The sequence below is a fragment of the Cyprinodon variegatus genome, unplaced genomic scaffold (assembly GCF_000732505.1).
Source record: "Cyprinodon variegatus isolate N-32 unplaced genomic scaffold, C_variegatus-1.0 Scaffold233, whole genome shotgun sequence".
Taxonomy (NCBI): Eukaryota; Metazoa; Chordata; class Actinopteri; order Cyprinodontiformes; family Cyprinodontidae; genus Cyprinodon; species Cyprinodon variegatus.
The window spans coordinates 811,910-835,211 of NW_015150686.1; the positions used below are offsets into that span (position 1 = coordinate 811,910).

Sequence of the window (23,302 nt, forward strand, 5' to 3'; positions counted from 1 at the left end):
GTCCCCAGGCCCCTATAACATACCTGGGCAGGTGTTCAAGGAGTGTGCAGGTCAGCTGGCTGGTGTCCTCACAGACATTTTTAACACATCGCTGGACCAATCCACAGTGCCAGCATGCTTTAAGTCTGCCACCATCATTCTGGGTCCCAAAGCAGCCTCAGGTCACCTCATTTAATGACTACAGGCCTGTTGCACTGACTCCCACCATGATGAAGTGCTTCGAAAGGCTGGTTAAAGAACACATCTGCAGTCTCCCCCCAACTTTCGAGCTGTTTGAGTTTGCCTACCAACAGAACCGCTCCACTGAGGATGCCATCTCCTCCACTCTTCACCTGAGCCTAGCACACCTGAAGGAGAACACCCATATGTTGACTTCAAATCCTGGACTTCAGCTTTCAACACCATCATCCCACAGCATCTCACAGGAAAACTGGAACAGCAATACACCCCTCTGCAATTGACTGCTAGACTTCCTCACAAACAGACCGCAGTCCAGTGGACAGAACACCTCTGATCCCCTCAGGGCTGCGTCGATAGCCCCCTGCTGTTCACCCTGATGATGCATGACTGCATCCTAAGGTTCACCACCAATCAGATCGTGAAGTTTGCAGACAACCCCATGGTAGGCGGCCTCATCAGAGATGACAAGTGTATGAAATGAAGCGCCATGTTTCCTTTCTTCTGTAAGGATTGTAGTTAAGAGGACTGTTCCAGATGCCGGTAGGGGGCACACTGATATTCCAATCTCTTTGTGTGCCTGTGCCAATATAACACACAGAAAAAATGTACTCTTCTGAAAAATGTACTCTCTTCTACAGAGAGGAGGTGGAGCAGCTGGTGGAGCAGCCTGATCCTGAACGTGGAGAAGATGAAGGAGATCATTGACGTCAGGAAGAACTGGCCCAACCACACTCTACTACTCATCAACAGCTCCGATGTAGAGGTGGTCAGCAACATCACATCCCCTTGGGGTGCACATCACATACAACCTCAACTCGACTCTAAACACCACCTCACTGGTTAAAAGGGCACAGAAGGGCTTCTACTGTACTTCCTGTGGAGGATGAGGAGAGCAACCTGCCCCCACCCATCCTCACCAACTTCTACAGAATCACCATAGAGAGCGTTCTGACCAGCTGTCTCAGTGTGTGGTGTGAAAGCTGCAGCTCCTCAGACTAGAAGAACATGAGAACAGTGGTCTGAACAGCAGAAAGGATCATCAGGGCTCCTCTTCCCTCCATTAAAGACATTTCATCCCAGCGGTGCGTGTCCAGAGCCCGTAACATCATCAGTAACCCCTCACACCCCCACCATGGACTGTTCTCTCTTTGCCCTCTGGGAAGAGGCTTCGCAGCATTCGATGCAGGTCCAACAGGTCCTGTAACAGCTTTTTCCCCACTGTCACCAGATTGCTGAACTAGTGAAAAAAAACACTTCTAAATCAAGTCACAAATGAAGACTCTGTATCACACTGATAACATCATAACAAAGTTAGGATGACCACGTATTTAGACGATCCACCCGGAAATAAAAGTTCTCTATACCTTTAAAGTTGCTTTGCCGCCACAAGGAAGGCAAGAGACAGTGCAGCTAGCACACAGATCCATGTGTTCAGGTAGAGAATGTGAGCACATTTCCACCCAACAGAAACAGTAGGTTTGCAACAATAGACTCATGGAAAATTGAAACCCTGGACTGATATCATCTACATGCTTGTGAATAGTGCAAAAGAAAGTCAAAATAAAATTGCAGTTGCAGTTATTGGTTTAAAAAAAAAAAAGTCTAGCCTTACTCTAAGGAAACCTGGAGTTAAAAACGGTCTATCCTGTTCTTCTGAAAAGTAACTTCAGGTAGAAAGAGACGAAAGGAATGAGTTAACACAGATCCATGTCATGCGCAGTGAAAAGAAGTGATGTGGTTTTTCCTGTACTCTAAGCAATCTTAGCTAACTACGGTACTATGTTTTCTAGAAATTTTTACAAGTAGCAAATTCAGTCAGTAAACAATTTAGAATAACTAATGACTTGCCTTTTAGATTTACAATATCAATGATGGACAAATTATAGCCATGCTGTAATAAACGCTGGTGAAGATTCTCAGTCATCCAGGTCATAGTCATTCCAAAAAAAGAAAAAGAAAAGCAATCCACTGGACTTTGTTTCCAAGGTTGAAGACGATTCGCTTCCCTTCCAAGAAGCTTTTTCAATTCAAAATGTCAGGAATAGCGTTCAGTTTGAGGTTTTATACAGTAGCTCAACAAAGCCTTTTTTTTTTAAAACATGCAAATTGAAACGGACGAAGGGGTCCGTCCCTTTGTAATGGGGGTTGTTTGGCTGTAATAAACTGTGACAGTTTGAATATGAATATGAATGCTCATCACCTACACTTATACAGCATCAACTGGTGGGTTTCACAATAGCTCATCAGGCTGCACTCTCTCGTGTGTTTAGACAAAGATGTTAATTTTAACCTATTTTTTTTCTTCATATGTTTCCTCCTGGGTTCTAATCTATCTAGGTGACCGTTCTGTTGTTACAGTATCCATATTTCTTTTCAAAACTATAACACTAACTCTTAATTTAGTTTCCAAATCTTATTATAGGAACAAAAATACACAGGGCATAAAAAGTAAGTGCAAAGTGATGAAATACGACCTTCAACTACATTTAAAATACATTAGTGTTTGAGTTGAAGGATTGCTGTGCGTTCTTTAACAATGTGCCTCAGAACTCTGAGCCTTGATGTTCAGATTAATGAGGCTTTTTCATTATACTTGCATATCTGATTTACAAGCTCTCAGTTGGAAAATCAACATCAGCACATTAAAGCTGATGTTCGATTCTGGCTGGGAAAGTTGGAGCTTGAAAAGCAGCCCCTAGTTTAGTATCAAACATGGCTGATGCATACATGTAAAGTGTAGTAAAGGTAGCAGTTCTACATTATTTATTACCACTTCTGACAATTTTGTTTCAAAACCGGCCAGGCATAAAATATATTTTCATAAACCCTTTGGATTAACAGGTTTAAAGCAATTCAGTGCCTCTTTTTCTGCAAACTCAGCAATGCTGGTTTTCAAAAGGCAAGCTAAAAGTAAGTGCTGTTCACCTGGACGTAATTGAATTGTGCTCTGATTTTTTTTTTTTATAAAGAGGCACAAGAAAAAATTCCCTTAGGACAGAGTTACTGCTTTGTGGAAGCATGTATACATTTGCATGAGATAGCAGTGAAGAAATACTGTACATCCTACGTGCTCGTCCCCATCCCAGAGTCTGACTGACATAGTGGAAAAATTGCAAATATTCTATTGGAAAGTAAGCTTGTATGAGAAGAAATTAGCTTCTGCATGCTCTCGCAGGGGTTCAATAGGCGTTCCCTCTCAGGAGGGGTATTTGCATTTTTATTTTAAAGTGGAGAAGGTGGGTCTTTTCAAAAATTCATCAAAAAAAGAAAATCCTCCACTACACCTTTAAAATAGAGATTAAGGGACTGTTTGTCAGTGGACAACAACCAACATGGGTTTTGACCTTTGGAATATAGATGAAAAATTAAGGATTAAATTATATATATATATATATATATATAAAAAAAGGATATTTATTGTTCTAGGATTAATCAATAAATCTGACTAAAAGTTTGCTGCTTGACTGGAAGTTGCGACTATTCCTCCACACACAGTATTTCAAGAATTAAGAAATTTCAATATGAGTTGACCAGGGGTAAATGCAGTAAAACATAATCTAATATAATCTAATATAAATTTTATAGAATAGAATAGAATAGAATAGAATAGAATAGAAGTCCCTAATCAGGGTTTTTCCTCTGTCGCATTTTCTGTTGGACATCCCCTCTCCAGCCTCATACTTTTTTAATTCTAATTAAAACAATGTTATCTATGGAATCCTGTTTCCGCCCACATGAAAGTAAAAAAATGCCAGATAGAAATTAATATTTATGAGATACAATGTCATAATTATGAGAAAAAAGTCATAATTTCAACTTTCAAAGTCAGGATTATGAGAAGCAAAGTCATAATAAAAAAAAAAATTTGAAAATAAACTGCCCGGACAAATGAAAGTACTTTGTTCATGAATAGTGATATATAGAAGGTTCCTGTGATTGGCTCAAATGTTTTCATTCTTTTGATCATTTCTGAGTTGTTTTGCTTTAGCGATGTCGCTCAGAGCAACGTACCTGCTTTGTGCAGAGCAAAAGTTTTCCTGGGTTAAGTGGGTGCTGTAACTATGTTGAAATTTTCTGTGTGCAGAGGAATATAAGTTTTAGACTCCACTGATGTTTAAACTACTGACAGTTCATCCTGCAAACATTTCAAACCCTTGTTCAGGCACCAAACACCTTTAAATTGCCAGAGAAGTCAATTACATCAGCATCACTGTTTAAAAAAGCATGGCAGGTTATTGGAACATATAATTGAAATCTTGTCTAGTTTTTTTTAATCTGTCAAAATAGTTCCCTAATGATGCATTTTCTGGCATATTTAAATTTAAGGTTTAGATAGCTTTTGACACATACTGTGCATAAATACTTGCTGTCAAGATAAGCTTCATTAGGCAGGTTAGTTTGGGCCGTTCAGTTGCTTGTGTCAAATTAAAATTCAGCAAGGTAAGCATCCTTTGGACTCACTGAACTCTACTGCAAGAAGTCACTTAACATAATGCCAATTATGTTTTTTCCTCTCTTTGGAGAACAAATGTGTCTTGAATTTCTCTCCAATCAAATCATTTTTATATAAACTATATGTTATACCAAATGTACATCCCCTCTGATAAAGTTTGCTTGATTTTAACTGTAATGTTTTGTTCATAGATATGCTGGCAGAATTTGGCAAATTTAATTTGGCCATTTATAGAGAATTAAAAAAAAAAGTTTTTTCACTTGATATTGGAAAAGCATTATGATGAATTAAAAGGACAGCTATAATCCCCCACCCCCCGCTCCATGCTCTACCCTTTCACTGTCGCGTGTCTCTCCCAGTGAAGTCATGCTTGCAGCTGTTTAGGGGGCCTTAATTGAAGGTAGAGGGTATAAATGAGAATAGGGCCTCTGGAAAAAAATGCAGTCACTGCTATTGTAACTCTGAGACGCTTCATGTGCATGGGTCTTCATAAAATCATCCTATTTTTATTTGCACATCTCTTCAGTTGAGTTTTCCCAAATTGAGGAATATTTATGTTCAAGGGGAGGAGTGTAAATCCTTTTACTATCAGATCCAAGTGGTAAAGAAACTTGTCCAAATTCAATAAATGGGATATGGAGGTAGTTGGAAGGAGGTTGCATTTCAAATTTCTCTAAAGTGCTTAGAATATCGAAACCCTTTTCGTAACATTACAATATATTGCAGTGGCGAGGGCTGTAACTACCGTTGACGACACTGACGTTGTTTCCTTTGTAGTTTACTTATTTATTTATTTATTGCTTGAATTGTGATATATAAATAAAAAATGAATTACACTGGAACTGACGATGATCCTGGACATGGATCTTGGTCTCTCACAAATATGAAACTTGTTTTATATTAATTGTTTTTATTATTTTGCAATAGCCTTTAAATAAGAGAATTTGCAATCTTTTGCACTATTATTTTTGGTATGATGAGCTAAAACGTTTGGGAATCCCTGATGTTCTGAACTGTTCAATTGCGTTTTGTTCAGTTAACATCTATTTAAATCAAAAGAAAAACAGGTACTGTGGAAAAAACTGTCACACACCTGCTTAGCACCGCCCAGTTCTTGTTACTGCTCATTTGATCCACCTGCATTAGTCTCTATTTAACCAGCCTTCAGACCAGTCATCAGTGCCAGATTATTTTGAGCCGTTGGTGACAGTATTTCTAGCGTCCTTGTGTTCTTACTACCTTATCTTGACCTTTTCTGCCCCTCGACCTCTGAACCTGTCTGTTCCTGTCTGATCTGTTTGCTGACTCCTGTCTGATTTCTGTCTGCTTGTGTACCGACCGGAGCCGTTTCCTGACCACTGAGTCTGCCTGCCCTTGTCTGGCTTGTCAGCCCCACCGTGTACTCTACCTGGAACCATTACCCGACTCCATCTTGGATTCTCCTCCTGGCACTGACAGCCGAACATGTCACTGACATCGGCTTATGCTTCGCCCTGTGGATCATCCTGCCCACCTTTGTCTGCTCGGTTCTGATTTCCTGCCTATCCTCCAACCTCCGATACATCAGTGTCTGGGACTCTCTGCGCGGCGACTGTCAGCAGTCAGCCAGCCGGAACATCCTCTACCTCTGGACTCAGAATGAACTATAAGACCATGTTAGTGACTCACTCGCTGGTGATCATTCAGTTCCAGAAAGACATGATCACTTACCTGCTGTCTCCACCAACAGATGTTCCTGCCTTAGGCGCCAACATTGCCCACCCTGATTCTCTTTTCAATAAACGTTCTAAGAAAGCTGTTTGTCCACCGTCAATGCTGGATCCTTCAGTTGTGAACCTGACAAAAACTGGTACAGGGTTTTTTTTTTTTTCACTAAACCAGTTTAGCCCCAAAATAGCAAAAACTAAAGCCACAGCTTCAGCATTAATAAAAAGACAGATTAGCTCTGGGATAGCATGAGCTCATTGTTTCTCCTCTTCTCATGATTTATTGTTGCCAGGTATTGCAGAGAGCCACCATTGAAGTCAGAAATGTCAATTGAATTTGTAACACCTTAGATCTCAGATGGTAAATATAGTAATGTATTTTATTGTGAAATGATGTGCCTTTAGCTGTTTGCAGTACTATGTAAGAATGTGAATGAGAATTACAGTTCAGGGTAGATCTTTTTTCACTTTTCATGGAAGTTAAAGATTTATTAAAAGAAAAACAAGTGCTGTGGTTCTGAGAAGACTAAAACTGGAAAAACCCAAACCAGCTTTTTTTGTGTTTTTTTGATACATTCAATAAACGAGCTGATCCAAGCAGGAGCCCTGAGCCAGCACTTGGACATATTTTGAGAAACAATCCTGTAAACTAACACATTGCTATAATACGTGAATGCATGCAATTTTAAGAAACTGATATGTGAGAAAATGTTAATGAAGAGATACTAAGTCTTTGTTCTCAAACCATTGTGTTAAAAGCTGGAAATAGGGTTGAGGGATCTCTTGTAAAGATTTCATACTAAGCACCACAACCTATTTTTTCTATATTGTATTGAAAAGGGCAGAACTAATACAAGCTTAGTAAATGAAACAAATGTTATCTATGCTAGAATACTGTAAACAACATTATCTGGTAACTATATTTAACATTTGTTTGCAGGTAAGTAATGTGCAAATAATGTCCTGAATGTGGAACAAACAACAAATTTCTGTAGAAAGGAGACGGTTTAAGGAAGGCTATTTTATTTGTGCTCTTTTTTTTTTTTTTTTCAACAAGAAAATAAAGAAAGTCTCTGAGAGATCCTGTGGCAAAGCATGTTCTCCCTCTTCAAATGCTCTTTCTCTCCGGTTCCTGTGTCATATGCCAGTAGAATACGACACAAGCTTGCACTAAGGTTCACCACTGTTGTGTCTGTCACTTGTCTATAACGCTTCATTTCATATCCACTTCCCAGGCATTGTTGTTACAAATAAACAGTTCATGTTCATCGATGTCCAAAGAATAGCAACGCAGATTTCAACCACTTCCTCTTGTTGGTGTCTTAGTCGAAGCTTGGCTACTCTTTGATGCATGACAAATCCAGGCCTTCACTGCTCATAAACAGAAGGAAAGAAAATCTTCAAAGAAAAACAACAGTTTAGTATATCGCTACATTTATATAGCCGGTACACAAAGAATGCTCAAGCGACTAAAAATTCCAGTCTGGATCTTATATAGTTGTTTTAATTTTTTTAATGATTATTTTAAAAGTAATGTTAAAGTTATAAACATTAAAAGAAAATGAACTGTTTTAAGGCTGTTTGTTTTTACTTAGTTAAAGCCACAATCTCAGGTATGTGACACGGAACCAGCTACAGCTCAACAGTTTTCTCATTAGAAAAGGTCAGACTGACACAAAGAGGAACCATGTCATTGCTGCTCCAGTCTAAAAACACAAATAACCCTGCTTTTTTAACCACACATATGTGCTTGTGCAGTGCTACAAACTGTGGGGATTTTATTAACCCATGATTATGGCTTTAACCAGGAATCATTTCTAGAGCATACTGGACGCTTACAGCACAGAACACTTTTTTCTTTTTTATGTCATTGTTTACCTTTTGTTCAACGTTATAAGTCAATTTGTACCTCAAACCAGAAAGCATTGAACATTTTACAACAAATTGTGTCATGTGTATACATACATTTGCCATGTGAATGCTTCCATATAAAATCTGTTGGCCTTAAATGATCTTGAGTCCACCCCTGGTATTAAGAGCAAACTCCAGTGTAGAATACTTCTTTATATCTAAAAAAAAAACCCTGTAGTTTCTGACTTCTTTTGGCCAGCCTTTGTTTTGAAATGGGTTAAATTGAATGTAAACAACAGTTAGTATCTTATCTGCATTTAACGAAATGTGGTGCCAAGCTGCTTAGTATCTCCTCCAAATCATTGAATTGAAGTCTTCCAATTCTACTTATGTGTTTGAGTGGATAACACCAGGTGCCAAGACATGCAGGTTGTTTAAACAAAAAGATGTAAATGAAGAGCTTGCTTTTGAGAGCTCAGTGAGCTGTAGGGGAAGTTTTGGTAGGATGCCACGTATGCAATAACTGCATTTATAAAACTTAAGACTACTCAACATTCCATGGTCAAGGGTAAGAAGCATTGCATCAAAAATACTGTGGGAAAAAAAATCATTTATTCACACAGAGATGTGCCAATGCGGCACAGGGACAGTGCATGAGAAACATGCAACAGAGAAAGAAGAGAGGAACCTTCATAGAATAGAGTTGCTGCTGCAAAACCTTACATTACCAAAGGTTAATGCAGAAAATCAGTTCTATTGTAGATTAATCGGAACTAGAGCATTGGGAACTAGTTCTCTGGAGCAATGTATCCTGGTCAGACAATCTGCTAAGCCTCGGTTCATCGGTTGCCACAAATAAGGAGTTGTCTGACTGCATTGCAAATGCAGAGTTTTGTGGAGGAGGGTATTATGGCCAGGTTCAGCTCCTAAAAAAAGAGGTACCGGTACTCTTAAGTTCCAGCTATGATGGGACCTGTGGTAGATGGTCCTATTCAGCTACAAAATTAGAAAATTAAGGAAAATCATCTTTATTTGTAATTGCAATTTTGTACATTGCAATGGTTATTTTCTGGGGTCTTGATTAGGAATCCAGATTGACCATCTGACGGACTGGAAACTGCAGCCCTCTCACACACAAACATCCTGTTCATTGGGGGCAGATTTGGTAAGGAGGAACATGCCTGGCCTTTAACCTTAGAAAGTCCCTTTGTAGTTAATTAGAGCAGACAACATTTTCCATCACCCATTCCTTAATGGACTGCTCCATATTTTTTGAAAGCAACTAAAAATGACCTTTGGAAGAATCTGATTTGTTTTGTCAAAAACATAAGATACTATCTGCTGTTTACAATCCCCAGAACCCTCACATCAAAAGGCTTTGAACTCTTTCTTTTAGTCTCTAGATGTTTTAAATGCACTAAACATCATCTCTTGTCACATTCCACCTATTTTTAACAGAACACTTTCACAGACACAAAACGCTATTACTTAAAAAAAAACCTGTTCCGGTTATAATGTCGTGGAACCAATTGCAAGTAATTAATTTTGTACAATGGCAACAATTCCTTATTTATTTCCATTTCTAAACCACCAGTAGCAATCTGAAGACATTTGAAAATGGGAACAGTTCAATTTCTGCTTGTACGCTTTAATCCAGCTAGAACAGAAATAGCATTTTAAAGAATACATTCATCCGGTTGTTTCTATGAGCATGAAAGTGTGTGCTGATGCAACTGTAAGTGTGATGTTGGATTTGTAACCGTGTCCTGGTTAGGGGAGTGTAAGAGTCAATCATCTACCACAGTACTTTGGTCATAGTAATGATTCGAGGATAAAAGGGGATTCAGTGAGCCAATGAAGGAGGATCATTTTGTGCAAATTGTAGTTCACTTTAGCAATGTTGTGAAACAGAAAAGCAATATTTGAAATAGTTCAAATACCTGTGATATTTCAAGTTTGGCACAATGGCACCACAGTGGAACCAGAAGAGTCCAAAATAAAAAAGAGATAAAAACGTGGGCTAAAAACACAGTGGAGCTACAGTGTATCAAGAAGGAAGCTGAGTTTTAGGTCTTTTAATAATGGTCGTTTTATGATTTTGAACAGTGCAGTTATGCTTCCCCAATGGGAATTAAAGACATTCAGTAGAAGATTAAATTTTTTAGTTTGATTTCAAAATCAAAAACGTACCAGGATAGCTGAGCCGACAGGTAACTAAGTTGGAACTCCGGTTTCTGAAAAGTCTGAAAGATTTCAAAGCCATGTTATAGAAACAAAAGTCTTTTTTGTTGCAAATATAGAACTTTTCTTTCTTCTGTACAGCATTCTCTCTTTAGGATGATGAAGAGCACATGTAGAAGAAGTTCACCAACGAAAAAAAGGCTGGCTAGTGTTTTTATGTTGTAGTTTTGTTTTTTCTTTTTTGGCTCAGAGGACAGAGCACTTTCCTCTTGTTAGAAAAGGAGGACACAAATGTTTCTTCTGTTATTGTGTTTGTTTCTGTTCTTGACCAACCTTTCTCGACAGAAAGGTTGAAAACAGTCAAAAAAAACCACCATCACATAACATAGCCATGCCATATTCAAATAATGAAATATTAATGCTGAGGATCGTAGGAATAATAAGAAGACTAGTAATGAGAATAAGAATAATGAATAATAATAATAACATTATAATATATATATTTTTACCCTTTTTAAAATCTTCATATAAAAACAGTGATGAGAGGAAGTTAATACACAGTAGGGCTCTACCACCCCATCGGTTGATTTGGCACATTAGACACACTCTCATATGAGCTACCTACTTGATCTCAGCACAGGTAGATATTACTGCTGATTGGTCGCCCATCCTGAACCATTTTATTTGATGTTTTAAATCTTCCAAATTTTGTCCACATACACTCATCAGGGTCATATTATTTGTTGGCCTTTTTTAATAGTTAGGTTTAAAAAAAAGAGTAATGGGGTTTAAATGTTTGAAGTTTGGTGAATTTTCTGGAGGCTTAGGTATATGGTATAAAAGTATCATCGGAAAATCACAACCTTAAAGCAGGATCTTTTTAATAACCTCAAATTCCTATATTTTGCTTTAATTATGAAATATGTTTTTATTGGTCTGGCTAAAATTTTAGGCAATGTTTTCAATGAATAACAGTTCAAATGTGTAAAATCAACAGACACAGATACCAGTTTAAGACTGGGGATGGTGAACTCAGAGAAAACATCCTCATCAGCACAGTGTCTATGTCACTTTCAACAACACAGTGTCTATCACTTGCATATACTAAGAGGCACCAGTTTTTTGGCACCTAAGATTGTTCTAACACATTAGCAGTGTTTTAAAGAGGGCTTGGCAAAGACTATAAATCCTCAAACATCTCAAAAGTAAAACTTTAAAGCAGGGGTTCCTGCTGTCCTGTGTTCCTCCATCACTCTGTGGTTTTCCTCTTATACAAAATGGATAATCTCAGACTTTAACTCTCTTCGAAGAAGGAGATATGTAACTGCGTCGCCATCATTCTGACGGAGTCTTGGCTGCATCCAGCAATACCGGACAATGCTAGAGGCCATGAAGGCTCTATCTCTCTATATCTATATCTCTGAGCTTCAATCTGCACAAACAGAGGGTGTTTTCATCATTGCTGGGGATTTTAATCAGGATGACTTGAAGACTGCTCCCTCATATTTACCAACATGTGCACCTTGCAACTCGGGGTGAAAACCTGATTTACTCTAACATCAAAGATGCATTCAGAGCAGCCCCCCATGCCCACCTCGGGTCATTAGATCATCTTTCAGTTATGCTAATCCCCGCATGTAAGCCCCAGCTGATCAGGGCTGAACCGACAGTTAAAGAGGTCCAAGTGTGGTCTGAGGGCACCATGGAGAAACTCTGACTCAAACATCTTCAAGGCTGCAGCAACATATGAGAACATATTAAATATAGATGAATATGCCATGAATGTGTCTCCCTACATTAACAAATGCATTGAAGATGTCAGCATCAAAAAGAACATCACCACCCGGGCCAACCAACGACCCTGGATGAATAGAGAGGTTCGGAAATCGATGAAAGAGCAGAACTCAGCCTTCAAGTCTGGTGATAAAGATGCACTGAGAACAGCATGTGCCAACTTAAACTGTGCCATCAGATCAGCGAAGCAGAGCCCCAGCCAGAAGATCTAGGATCTTTTCCTCTACGCCAGCAACACCAGGAGGATGTGGAAAGGCATTTGGGTAATCACAGACTACAACACACCCTCCCCCCGGTAGATGGAGCAAACACTGACTTCCTAAATGAACTGAACAACTTCTTTGGTAGGTTTGAGGCACTAAACAGCACTCCAGCAGTGAAAGCCGTTCCACACCAGCAGGAGGAGACACTAAACCTTGACGTAGTTGAAGTGAGGAAAACTCTGAGGAAGGTCAAACCCAAGGAAGGCCCCAGGCCCTGATAACTGGGAGAGTGTACAAGGAGTGTGCTGACCAGCTGACTGGTGTCCTCACAGACATTTTTAACCCCTCGCTGGACCAATCTGTAGTGCCAGCATGCTTTAAGTCTGCCACCATCATTCCTTTTCCAAAGAAGCCTCAGGTCAGCTCATTCAATGATTACCGGCCTGTCGCACTAACTCCCATCATGATGAAGTGCTTCAAAAGGCTGGTTAAAAAACACATCGTCTCCATTCTGCCGCCATCATTCGACCCGCTCCAGTGGACGCCACAGAGGACGCCATCTGCTCTGCTCTTCAACTGAGCCTGGAGAAGAAGAACACTCACGTGCGGATGCTGTTCCTGGACTTCAGTTCAGCTTTCAACACCATCATCCCACAGCATCTGACAGGAAAAGTGGAACAGCTGGGCTTCAATACAGCTCTCTGTAATTGGCTGCTAGACTTCCTCACAGACAGACCTCAATCAGCATGGGTCAGACAAAACGACCAGTGTAGGTATCAGATCTGCTCAGGTGGTCAGATCTGCTCGGAGCCCCACACCTCCCGATGACGTCATAATATGGCAGCTCCACTCAAACAAACTACATTGTGCCTGTGGTCTGTATTTGTAACAAATCTATTTTATTTAGGTAATTTACATTGCAAGTTAATGTATTATAGATATTTGGTCAAATACTGAAAGTGCAAAACCACTGTAAATTAACAAAATTAAAATTATTCGTTACAAAAACAGACCGTAGTTTGTTTGAGTGGAGTTGCCATAAAGTGACGTCATCGGGGGGCAAATTCCTTAGAAAAAATTGTCAGTTTACAAATTGCAATCCCGCTCTCAAGGAAAACCTACAATCCTGTTATATTTACGTTAGTAAGTTGTCTGGACCAATCACAATGTTTTGTATAGTGATGCAAGCGTTAATCAAACGTTATCATGTATAGTGACGTCATCGGGAGGTGCAGGGCCCCGAGCAGATCTGACCAGCCGAGCAGATCTGGTACCTACACTGGACATACAGAGATGAGGTGGAGCAGCTGGTGGACTGGTGCAGATACAATAACCTGATCCCTGATAAGGGATTTTGATGGAAACTAGGGTTGTAATACAAAAGTACCTATTTAAAATGACTAAAAAGGGTTGTACAATATATCATGGGAAATAACCATTGGAAAATCAATGTGTTCAACATTGATATTGCAAAGGTAAGCTGAAAATAAATAGCTTTTTATCTGAGTTTCATACGTTCACAGCTAGTGTCCTTTTAAGTCATTATGGAATCCAACACAGGTCATAGGGTGGTAACGGTTACAAAGAAGCATGGTTGTAATAAAGTGAGGACACTGTGGATATTGTTGCAAGTGATATTGTCATAGACATTTTCACAGCTAATGAAACTAGTCATCTTACTACTATTGTGCAGCTGCTATATCTACCATTTCCTACAAGAAGTGCGGTCAAACATCAAATTAGAATTACTCTTGAAATTGGTAGATACCCCTTGTACAGGGGTATTATGTCAATGGATTGTTACATTTTGAGTATTTTAACCCATTTGTTGATTTTCGTTACTGTCTGGATCAGAAAAAATGCACTAAACATGTCAACTTACGTGCTGTATAATAATCCCTCCCAGCAAAATTAAATTCTAACTACATAATTAAAAGCCAAAGATTACTATGACTTTTACTCCCCTGATGAGTGTTTGAAAACTGCAGAATGGTACTGTACATTATTTTTTTTACTGCCTCTTTATCTGGTGTATCACACTCCATAATGCAGCTTCAACTTTCCCATGAAAGCAATACATAAGGCTCTGTTAGTGAAGTTTTAGTCTGCTTTTAGAAACTTAAGGAAGATCCAAAGCATCATTGGTTGTTCAAGATGGGTTTTCCAACAACATTTAGGGAGTTTCTATTCTTAACGTCAATTCTACTTTTCTTCATTCAAAACTTACAAATAGCTACATAAGTCTGAGCTATAATTTCCATTACATTACAAAAAGTATCTCAGTTTCAATAATATATTCATATTTTTGTTCAATATAATACGTATATTAGTTTGGTCCTCATCCGTTTTGGGAGGAAAAGGCTTAGTTTGTGTAAACTATGTGTGTTGTGTCTGTGTGTGTAAACATGTATGTGCAAAGTACATTTTTGTAAATGCCATAAGCTGTTTGAGTATATTTACATGTCTGATGATAATGTCCACATATCAGTGTGTTGTAATTGCAGTCTTTTTTTAGGTACAATGTGTTTGGCAACTTCACATATGGGATTAAGCCTTCTGTTGGGCAGACACACCCTTCCAATAGTCCAGTATGTCATGAAGATCTTCATCCTTGGCAAACTGAACCTTCCGCCTCAGAGCATGCCCGGCTGCCACGTATCCTTCATCTTCTAAGGATGCCTGCCGATGCCTCTTACGGTGCATTTTGAACCTCTCCCAAAGCCCTAGAGTTGGGGTACATAGGAGCCCTTCCTCCTCCTCATCTTCCTCAGGACTTGAGCAATAACTGAGGTTGTGGTATTGGGGTGAGAGTGGGTAATGCTGCGACAGCTGGGAGTAGGTTAACTCACGCTGCTTAGCCTGCCTATTTAGAGTAATGGGATCCAACACAGAAGGTTTGCGACCTCCTGGGTGGTGGTGAAGCTCCTGCAGGATCTGTGGATGGTGCTGAAGTTCTTGGAGATGCTGTTGAGATCCTGGATAGGAGTGGCGGTGTTCATTGTACTGACGGATTCTCTGGGCTTCAGCACGCAATATAGCTGCAGCTGGGTTGACTGTACGGATGGCATCTCCTCCCCTTTCTCCTGGTGAGGCTCTTTCAATGTAACGGGACTCTGATGAGTGGTACCCTCCCTCTGAGCGGAAAGAGCGAGGGCTCCGTGCAGAACCAGGAGAGGAGGAGGTACTAGGCCGTTTGGTTGTTGGAGGAGTTTCCATGCTGTGGTGTCGTTGCAAAGAGGGGTGATAACTTCTTGACCGGTCCTCTCTTCCGCCTCTTCCTCCCTTGTAGACAGGAGAGAGGAACTCACCTCCCCTCTCTCCCTGCTCAGATAAAAGCACCAACTGTGGCTCTTCAGTTGAAACAGCACCTCCACCTGCAGTCGGGGACTTTATTCCCTGCTGAAAGGATGTAGACTCAGATTTGAGAGCATCTATGCAGTTGTTAATTATCTGGTTGACTTTGTCAACTTCTTTAGCAATGGTGGAGATCTCAGCTACAGAGCCCTGGGGATTTGCTTGCGGTGACATCTCCCTTTCTCTTTCTCGTTCTCTTTCTCTTTCCCTTTCCTTTTCGATGCCAGAGCCTCTGACCTCCATGTAGTTCAGCTTGGCAGACTTGTGTCCTGGAGTTTCTATCACTTCCTGAAGCTTGTACGGATCAATCTCGCCTCCCTGGGGCAGGTAGGGCATTCTGGACAGACTTTCCCCTGCAGCAAGCTTTTGTGAGACAGATCCTCCACCACCTCCTTCTATATCCCCTTCCCCACCATATTTGAGTTCTATCAAAGTCCTCTGGATTCTACTCATCTTTCTCTCCTTCTCCTCCATGATCCTCTTTTTCCTCAGGCAGTGTACGACAAAGCCAAGAATGAGTAGCATACCAAACAGACAACCCAAAATTGTCATGATGTAATGAGTCGCAGATGACGGATTTCGTATTCTCTCAGCCCCAGCTTTTCGACCAGTAGAGATGGTTAAACAGGTGTGGTTGAACCTTAAGGAGTTCCGTATAGAAGCCACACAGTATGTGTAGTCTGTGTTAGGTTTCAAATTCTTCAGCTCTATATCCTCACTGTTTTTGTTCAGATGTTGGATATCAGTAAAGAAGCTGTTGTTATATAGCATCAGGATGAACATTTTCTTAAACGGATGGGGAAGCTGAACCGTTATGACTGCACTTGAATGTTGAACTTGTTTTATTGTTATGATTGGGTTGGAATCTGGGAAAATGGGACCAAGGCTTATCACGTCATCGGGAGCGGTCCCGGAGGCACAATCATCCAGTCCACACGGGGAGGCAAAGTCTGGCAGCTGAGTGGTGGAATCATAGATGTAGAAGGGTGTCACGCTACTGCCATCGTCTGTGCATACAAGATTAAGCACATGCAGGGCGTTTCGTTGAGCTGGCATACGAGGGTTCTGGCTAAGTAGGTTGTAGCCAGAGAATCCTTGAGGGGAGTCACACACCATCCGTTCACTGGTTCTGTTTGGGAACACAGCAAGCCAGCGCAGGAAACCTAGAAGCTCGCACGAGCAGTTGAAGGGGTTGGTGTAGAGTTCACAGGTCGTTAGCTTAGAGAGTCCAGAGAACAAATTTCCATCCAGAACTTGGATCCTAGAGTTGGAAATACAGATATAAAAATTTAAGTTCAATATCAATTATAGATGCACTTATGCAGTTAAACTTAATTACTTTAGAGCTCTTGAAATCTCTCCTCAAAATGTACCTAAAATCATTTCACATGTTCTAAAGAACCATTTATTTTTGTATTGTGTTATCTGATGTCCTTAATCAACATTACGTTCTATTAGAAAGTTCTTAGATGTGATTTGAACAGGAATTATAGGAATTATAGTATAGGGTCCTTGCATTAAAGGTTAGTTATACTGAGCATCATATTTGTCTGCAGTCCCTTAAGAGTCACATTTAATGAGAATCATCCTGCAAAATGAAACATGATAATCAGATATAGGCAGTGTAACAATCCGATCAGATATAAGCCAAACACAAAAAAGCAGCAAAAAGATTTCTAAGAAAAAAAATTGAGTTGCATAAGTTCTCTGAAAGTTTTTGTTTCTGTAGTTTCAAAGCATGTGTTTAACATGCAAGCCAACAAACCTCAGACCAACCTAGTATTCAATTCGAATGAAATTTTTAGGACTGATATTCAGTTTTCAACTTTTGTAAAGTTTTCTAATGCTTAATTTATTTGATCTGCCGCTTTGCAAAAAACTACAAGGTAACACATAAAACAGTATTTAAAAGCAATTTCATTATTTTCCACACGTAATAACAAAAAAAATGTATTTTTATTTGTCATTGCAGCTTTGTATATCACAATGTAATTGATCAGGAATCCACAGTGGAGGTTCTAGGGGATTCTAACTAGGGAACATGTAGTGCTCCAAGGGCATGAGCCCCCTGATCAATACACTACACCAGAGGGAGGAGTAAATGCAGGATTACATTTTAACAATTTTACCTTCTCATGTTAGTGATTAGTGCAGTAAGTGTGGCGAGTATTACTAAAACAACACTGAGATCTACAAAAACCAACCAACAGTTTTGATTCCAGCATATGCAATAAAAGTGAGAAATAGTACAGCCCAAAATGATGAAACAAATCAAAGTTGCTGTTCTTTGTTCAGTCTTCCTGTCATCTGTCTAAATCTTACTCTCCATCTCTTGTCATGTCATATAGAATACAGTTTCCTTTAGGTTTTGTTTTCATTACAACTGGAAACCTCTTAGGTGTGTTGTTTTCAATGGTTAGAAAAACAAAAGTTTTGAGGTTCTGAACATCCCCTCCCCTGAAGCAGGAAACTGATAAATTCTTTAAACAGTCAATCTATGTATTAGAATAGTCTCAGTAAATTAGCAACGACTAAAAAGTAAGGGCTAATCTTATAAGAAAAGTTTGAATGGTTTTGCCCTATAAAACAGTGGTTGCCTTAAAAGATGAAAGTATTTAAACAAATGAATTGATTTGTTTAAACGAAAAGATTATATTAGATCTGTATGTATTTAATATCTAAAAAATAATAATGTTTGCCATTTTTTTGATAACTGTAAGTCAAAATCTTACAGTTAACATTACATTTTTCAGCATTTTTTTCAACCAAAATAAAACATGTGTGTACAAAGTAATGTTTAAATCCATCAGGCAATTTGACTGAATAATTGATCAAAAATAGTTCTCATTTAAGACATTCTCTCTGCTTACTGCTTTTCAGTGCAGCTACAGCATTCTTTCATCTGCTAGTCATTTACAAACAAAGCTGCACAAGGTACCTGTTCATAGAGAGGTCTATATTTTCCAAATTGGGACACTCCCAGAAGGTGTTGGGTGTAACAGTCTCGATGAGATTGGCTTGCAGGTAGAGATACTGCAGCTTGCCCAGGCCCCGCAGCATCCCCTCTGTCAGGTTTCGCAATTTGTTAAAGCCCATCTGGAGAACCTGGTGAGACAAAGACAAGTGGGATTATCCTAATCTCTGAAGTGCCCGACAGCGCCAGGCGTTGCTCGCGACAAGCTGCAAACATACAGAACAAACAGCTGACAGTTCAGAACAGCTACTTTTTCACATTGTGATCTAAGCCTCTGTGCTGCACTGAAATTTAACAAGATCATTTTCATTTTCGCTTCTGGCATTGCTCCAGCATTTTGGGTAGGTGTGAAAGCTTGAAGACTCATTATTGTTCCACTTAGTGAAACAAAGGATATTTAGAAAATGCATAAATGAAGTGCTTGTTTTTATCTTGATTTCACTGTTTCCAAAAATGTAGGACAATCAGAAAGGGTTTTCATCTTTTACTTTAATGAATATAAGGCCAACACACACAAAAACTGTGTCCTGTCCTTAATTCATACATGCTCATTCTGTTAAAATACTATTTCAAGTATGATTTTATTAACGTATTTATGTTCTAGATTGAAATGTATTTCAGTCTAGATCTGTCTTCTTTTAAGGGTATAAATTTATAAATAAATCATAAAGGAAGTATGCCCTGAAACTTGACAACATGGTGTTATCTGCACTGCTTTACTCCTGGGATGTTCTTTCTATCCAACAGGGCCATGCTGGTGAGGAGAAGAAAATCCATATGTGCCCCAATGATAATCATTACTGTCAACATGCAATGCATTTCCCCCACAACTACTTTAAAATCACAACATTCCCAATGCTATGCAAACATACACTGCATTCTGCACTGCTATGTATTTTCTAAATATTGAATACATTTCCATGTACATATTTTCTTCTGAGGATCTTTCATATTTTCTAGAAGTATTTCTAAATATAATACAAGAACCTGCTTGCTAAAATAAGTCTATGCAACATTTTGTTGAGGTTTCATACTGACAAAAAGTCTTTGAAATGTTATAAAGTTTAAGTCAGGCCGGTTTTTTGGTTGGTCAAGCACAATGATACCATGGTGTTAATGTAGGTAGTGATACTTTCATTGGTGCTGACTAAAGCTAGGTTGAATGAATGAGTTGTTTTTTTCTCGGTAAAAACAACTCATATAATCATGTCATGGTTGTAACATCCACTTTAATCAGCAGTTGTTGTTTGCAAAATTGTAAAATAAATAAATAAATAGACTAGGTCGGTTTAAAGCTGTTTGTGTTTTTTTTTTTACAACGCCAAGAGAATATTTTTCCAACTTCTGTCACTTAAGCCTGACAGAAATAAAAGTCAGTCACCAAACACAGCTTTCCAACAGGTAGTGTGTATTTATAATTTTTCAATGGTGATATAAGAGAATGGAATCTGGCTGATAGCAGGGGATAAAAATTTCTGAAAATGGGATTTACCAGAAAGTCTACACTCTCATCTTCACCCTCAGGGCTAAGCCCCTGATCTCCTGGAATCCTAGATCCTTCCCTGGTCTAGGATACAGACTTTTAAATGGAATATAAAATTCATTTTTATTGGAAAATAGTTTCCACTGGCAAAAGGTACAGGGTTAAAAAAGTCAAAGAATAAAGCCTTGTCATCAGGACAAGATGAGGTAGAGTTACCAATCTTCACACAAAAAAAGTATTTTAGAGACGTAGGACTTTACACTGAAAAGCCTATGCTCTGGTTTTCATCCGTTGCTCTAGCCGTGAGATCCAAGAGCACCATTAGCAAATCGTTTGCTAAAGAAATGTCATTAAAACACTTAGAGATGATTGTGTGATGTAAATCAAACTTGTTGGGTGTGCCTTAAAACCAATTTTCAAGCAATATTCCTGTGAAAAAATGTTTGCTTTAGCAGCCATTACTGGTGTTTGATAACAGTGCACAGGTCCTTTTATACCGTTGTTTAAACCTACTGTTCTCTGTGAATAGTAAGCGTTTAACAATTGTTCAACAATTACCTTGTGCAAAGTTGATTATGGCCAGATACTCTATGAAACCCTTAGAATATAAGCCACTTTCAACTCTACTTAAGGTTTCTGGCTAGATAAAAAATGTCTGCCTCAATGATGTGTTCAGAAACAAGCTCGAGAACTCCCAAAGAGAAACAAAATGTGCCATTTTTGGAAAAAGAACAAAAGTCTCTGTTCTAGCAGAGTATGGACAGACCCTCCTTGTGGAGGGAGGGAACTGACAGGTCAGCAGTCTCCCGAATGACTGAGTCAGCCATAACCTGATTATAACATCGCTACATTAAAAGTAATTAATTGTGTCTTTTTAACTCTAAAAATTGTCAAAGTAAACTAATCGTTGGAATTCAACAATAAGTTATAATAGAACAAGTTAAAATAAACGCATGAATCTACATCATTTTATTACTTGTTTAACCTAATGTCTGAAATAAATGAATTTTTAAAATATGTAATTTTTGACAGAAATCTAGTGTATATGTAGGTTTCTTTATGCTGTTGTGTACATGTAGTTGGCAGAGGGTAGTAATTAGTTACATTTACTCAGTTACATTTACGTGTACTTTTAGGAGTAGTTTTACAGGATTGTCCGTAAAAATATGATAAAGTATCACTACCCTTACTTGAGTAAACATTCTAGCAACTCCATCCATTGTAACTTCACTTAATAAACACAAGCTTGTTTTAAACAAAAATGCACCATTGAGATACACATTTTCTTTTTTTTGTACTCAAGGCTTATTAGTTATTTTCCTACTGCTGAGGTTGAGTGATAACTCAGTACACAGTATACTATAATTTCAAATACTCTAACATACTGTAACTATTTATTTTGTAAGATGATTTTGATTTTTATAACTCAAAAATATTAAATCTGCTGTTATGATCATGGGTAGTAACGAGATAAGTTATTCATTACTTGATTAACTTTTTTACTAAATATTGTTTTACTCTTGCTTGAGTCATATTTTAGGTTACGTTTAACTATTACTTCCGTGATAGTATTATGAAGCACTACTTTTACTTAAGACTACAATTTGTGGAGCCGGTGAAAATATTCCTCATCAAAACAGCATGTTCTTTGTGGAACTATGCCATCCTTTTTTTCATCAATCCCTTTTTGGAAAATTCAGGATCATTACCTTTGGTCTTCAGCAAGCCATGTGGACATTTCAGGTTTCACAATTTTTTCTCAGAATTCTTAGTTTAATTTTTGACCTGTAGTTAAAGTGAACATTGGCAGAATAGACCTTAATGATTTGTAAAATGGCTGTATAAGTGTTTCTGGGCCTGGGCAGCATTTTGTATGGCTGATTCAAACATTGTCACCAGAATGTTTTATGTCCCAGTCACAATTCCAGCCTGCTGCCGATAAAATAAATTGGTTTCATTGGGTGGGAGGAACGGCTGTGTAGTTGGCTCACTTTATAGAAAATCACCATCTGGTTATTTTTTCTGAGTGGAATTTGAATGTTCTTCCATTGCCCACCCTGGTTTCCTCACACTAATTAAACTTTTTGATTTAAAGTCATTTACATATATCAGAAAAATTGTACATGCTTAGTTGGTTTTTGTCTGTGTTGTACCTGTGTTAAATTGGATCATGTCTCTATAGTTTTTATGTCGGTATTACTGACTATATAGAAAGAAAATATTTTTATCTGTAGTAGTAGTTTGGTGTGAGAATCCGCAGAGTCATACTCCAGAGAGCCTTCAAGCTTCATGCAGGAAAAAAAAAACACGTCATGGGGATTTAAACTAAAAACCAAATACGTATGTATGTTTATAGCTGTAGGTAGGAGGGATTCTAGTGTTATGCGCCAGGTCTAGAGAAACCTTTGATCTAGACATGTGTTCGAACATTCGCCCTAATATAGAGCAATATATAGGGCTTACAACATTTTATGAGTGTCCGAATGTCTGGTGGATGAAAAAAGTAGTGAACTCAATGTTTCCCACAATGCACCTTGAAAAGTAGTGATCAACCATGGTCAGTAGACGAGCAGATATATTCCAGACTGCTTTGCAAGAGCTCTTCTTGCAAAGCATTATGGGATTTGTTTCGGGGGCGAAAAAGAAAAAAGATGGTACAGGCACTGTGTGGGGTTACCAGAGTCATGTGAGAGTGAAAAATAGTGATCATCTGTCTGAATGGTTAGTTAACTGAGTTTACTATCAAGTCCACTATATAGTCCCTGTTCTATAGTCATTGAGGGGTTTAGGGTGGATGTTCATACTCAGCCACAGTTTGTGATTAACAATTTTCTGAAGATGACTCTCACTGTTATTCATAAGGTTCATTTTATGAAGAATTCTTCTTTGTGAAATAATCTCCATAGGTTTGAGAGAGGTTCCCAGGATAGAAACATATTGCTTTATTAGCTTATTGAGCTTTTTTAAGTCATTTGCTCTGATGCTGTTACCCCAGCATATGATGTAGCATTTTGCTGCAAACACAGAAGGACCTAAGTTTCCTAAAGACGTGCCGTCTCAGACATAAGCACTGCATCTCCAATCAAGCCTGTTCATCAGGTGAACACCAAGGTATTTCTACTC

The 23,302-nt window shown here is 38.7% G+C and overlaps 1 protein-coding gene across 1 annotated transcript in view; it reads right to left on the minus strand.

Moving 5' to 3' along the window:
• Positions 1-11,916: 11,916 nt before the first annotated feature.
• Positions 11,917-23,302, minus strand: part of LOC107088927 (protein ELFN1-like) — a 14,453-nt gene continuing 3,067 nt past the window's right edge. Inside the window, exons 3-4 of the mRNA XM_015381396.1 lie at positions 18,661-18,827; positions 11,917-16,983 (exon numbers count right to left, since the gene is read on the minus strand). Of these exons, the coding sequence (XP_015236882.1) occupies positions 14,916-16,983; positions 18,661-18,827 (2,235 nt within the window). The 3' untranslated portion in view covers positions 11,917-14,915. The remainder of the gene's footprint in view (positions 16,984-18,660; positions 18,828-23,302) is intronic.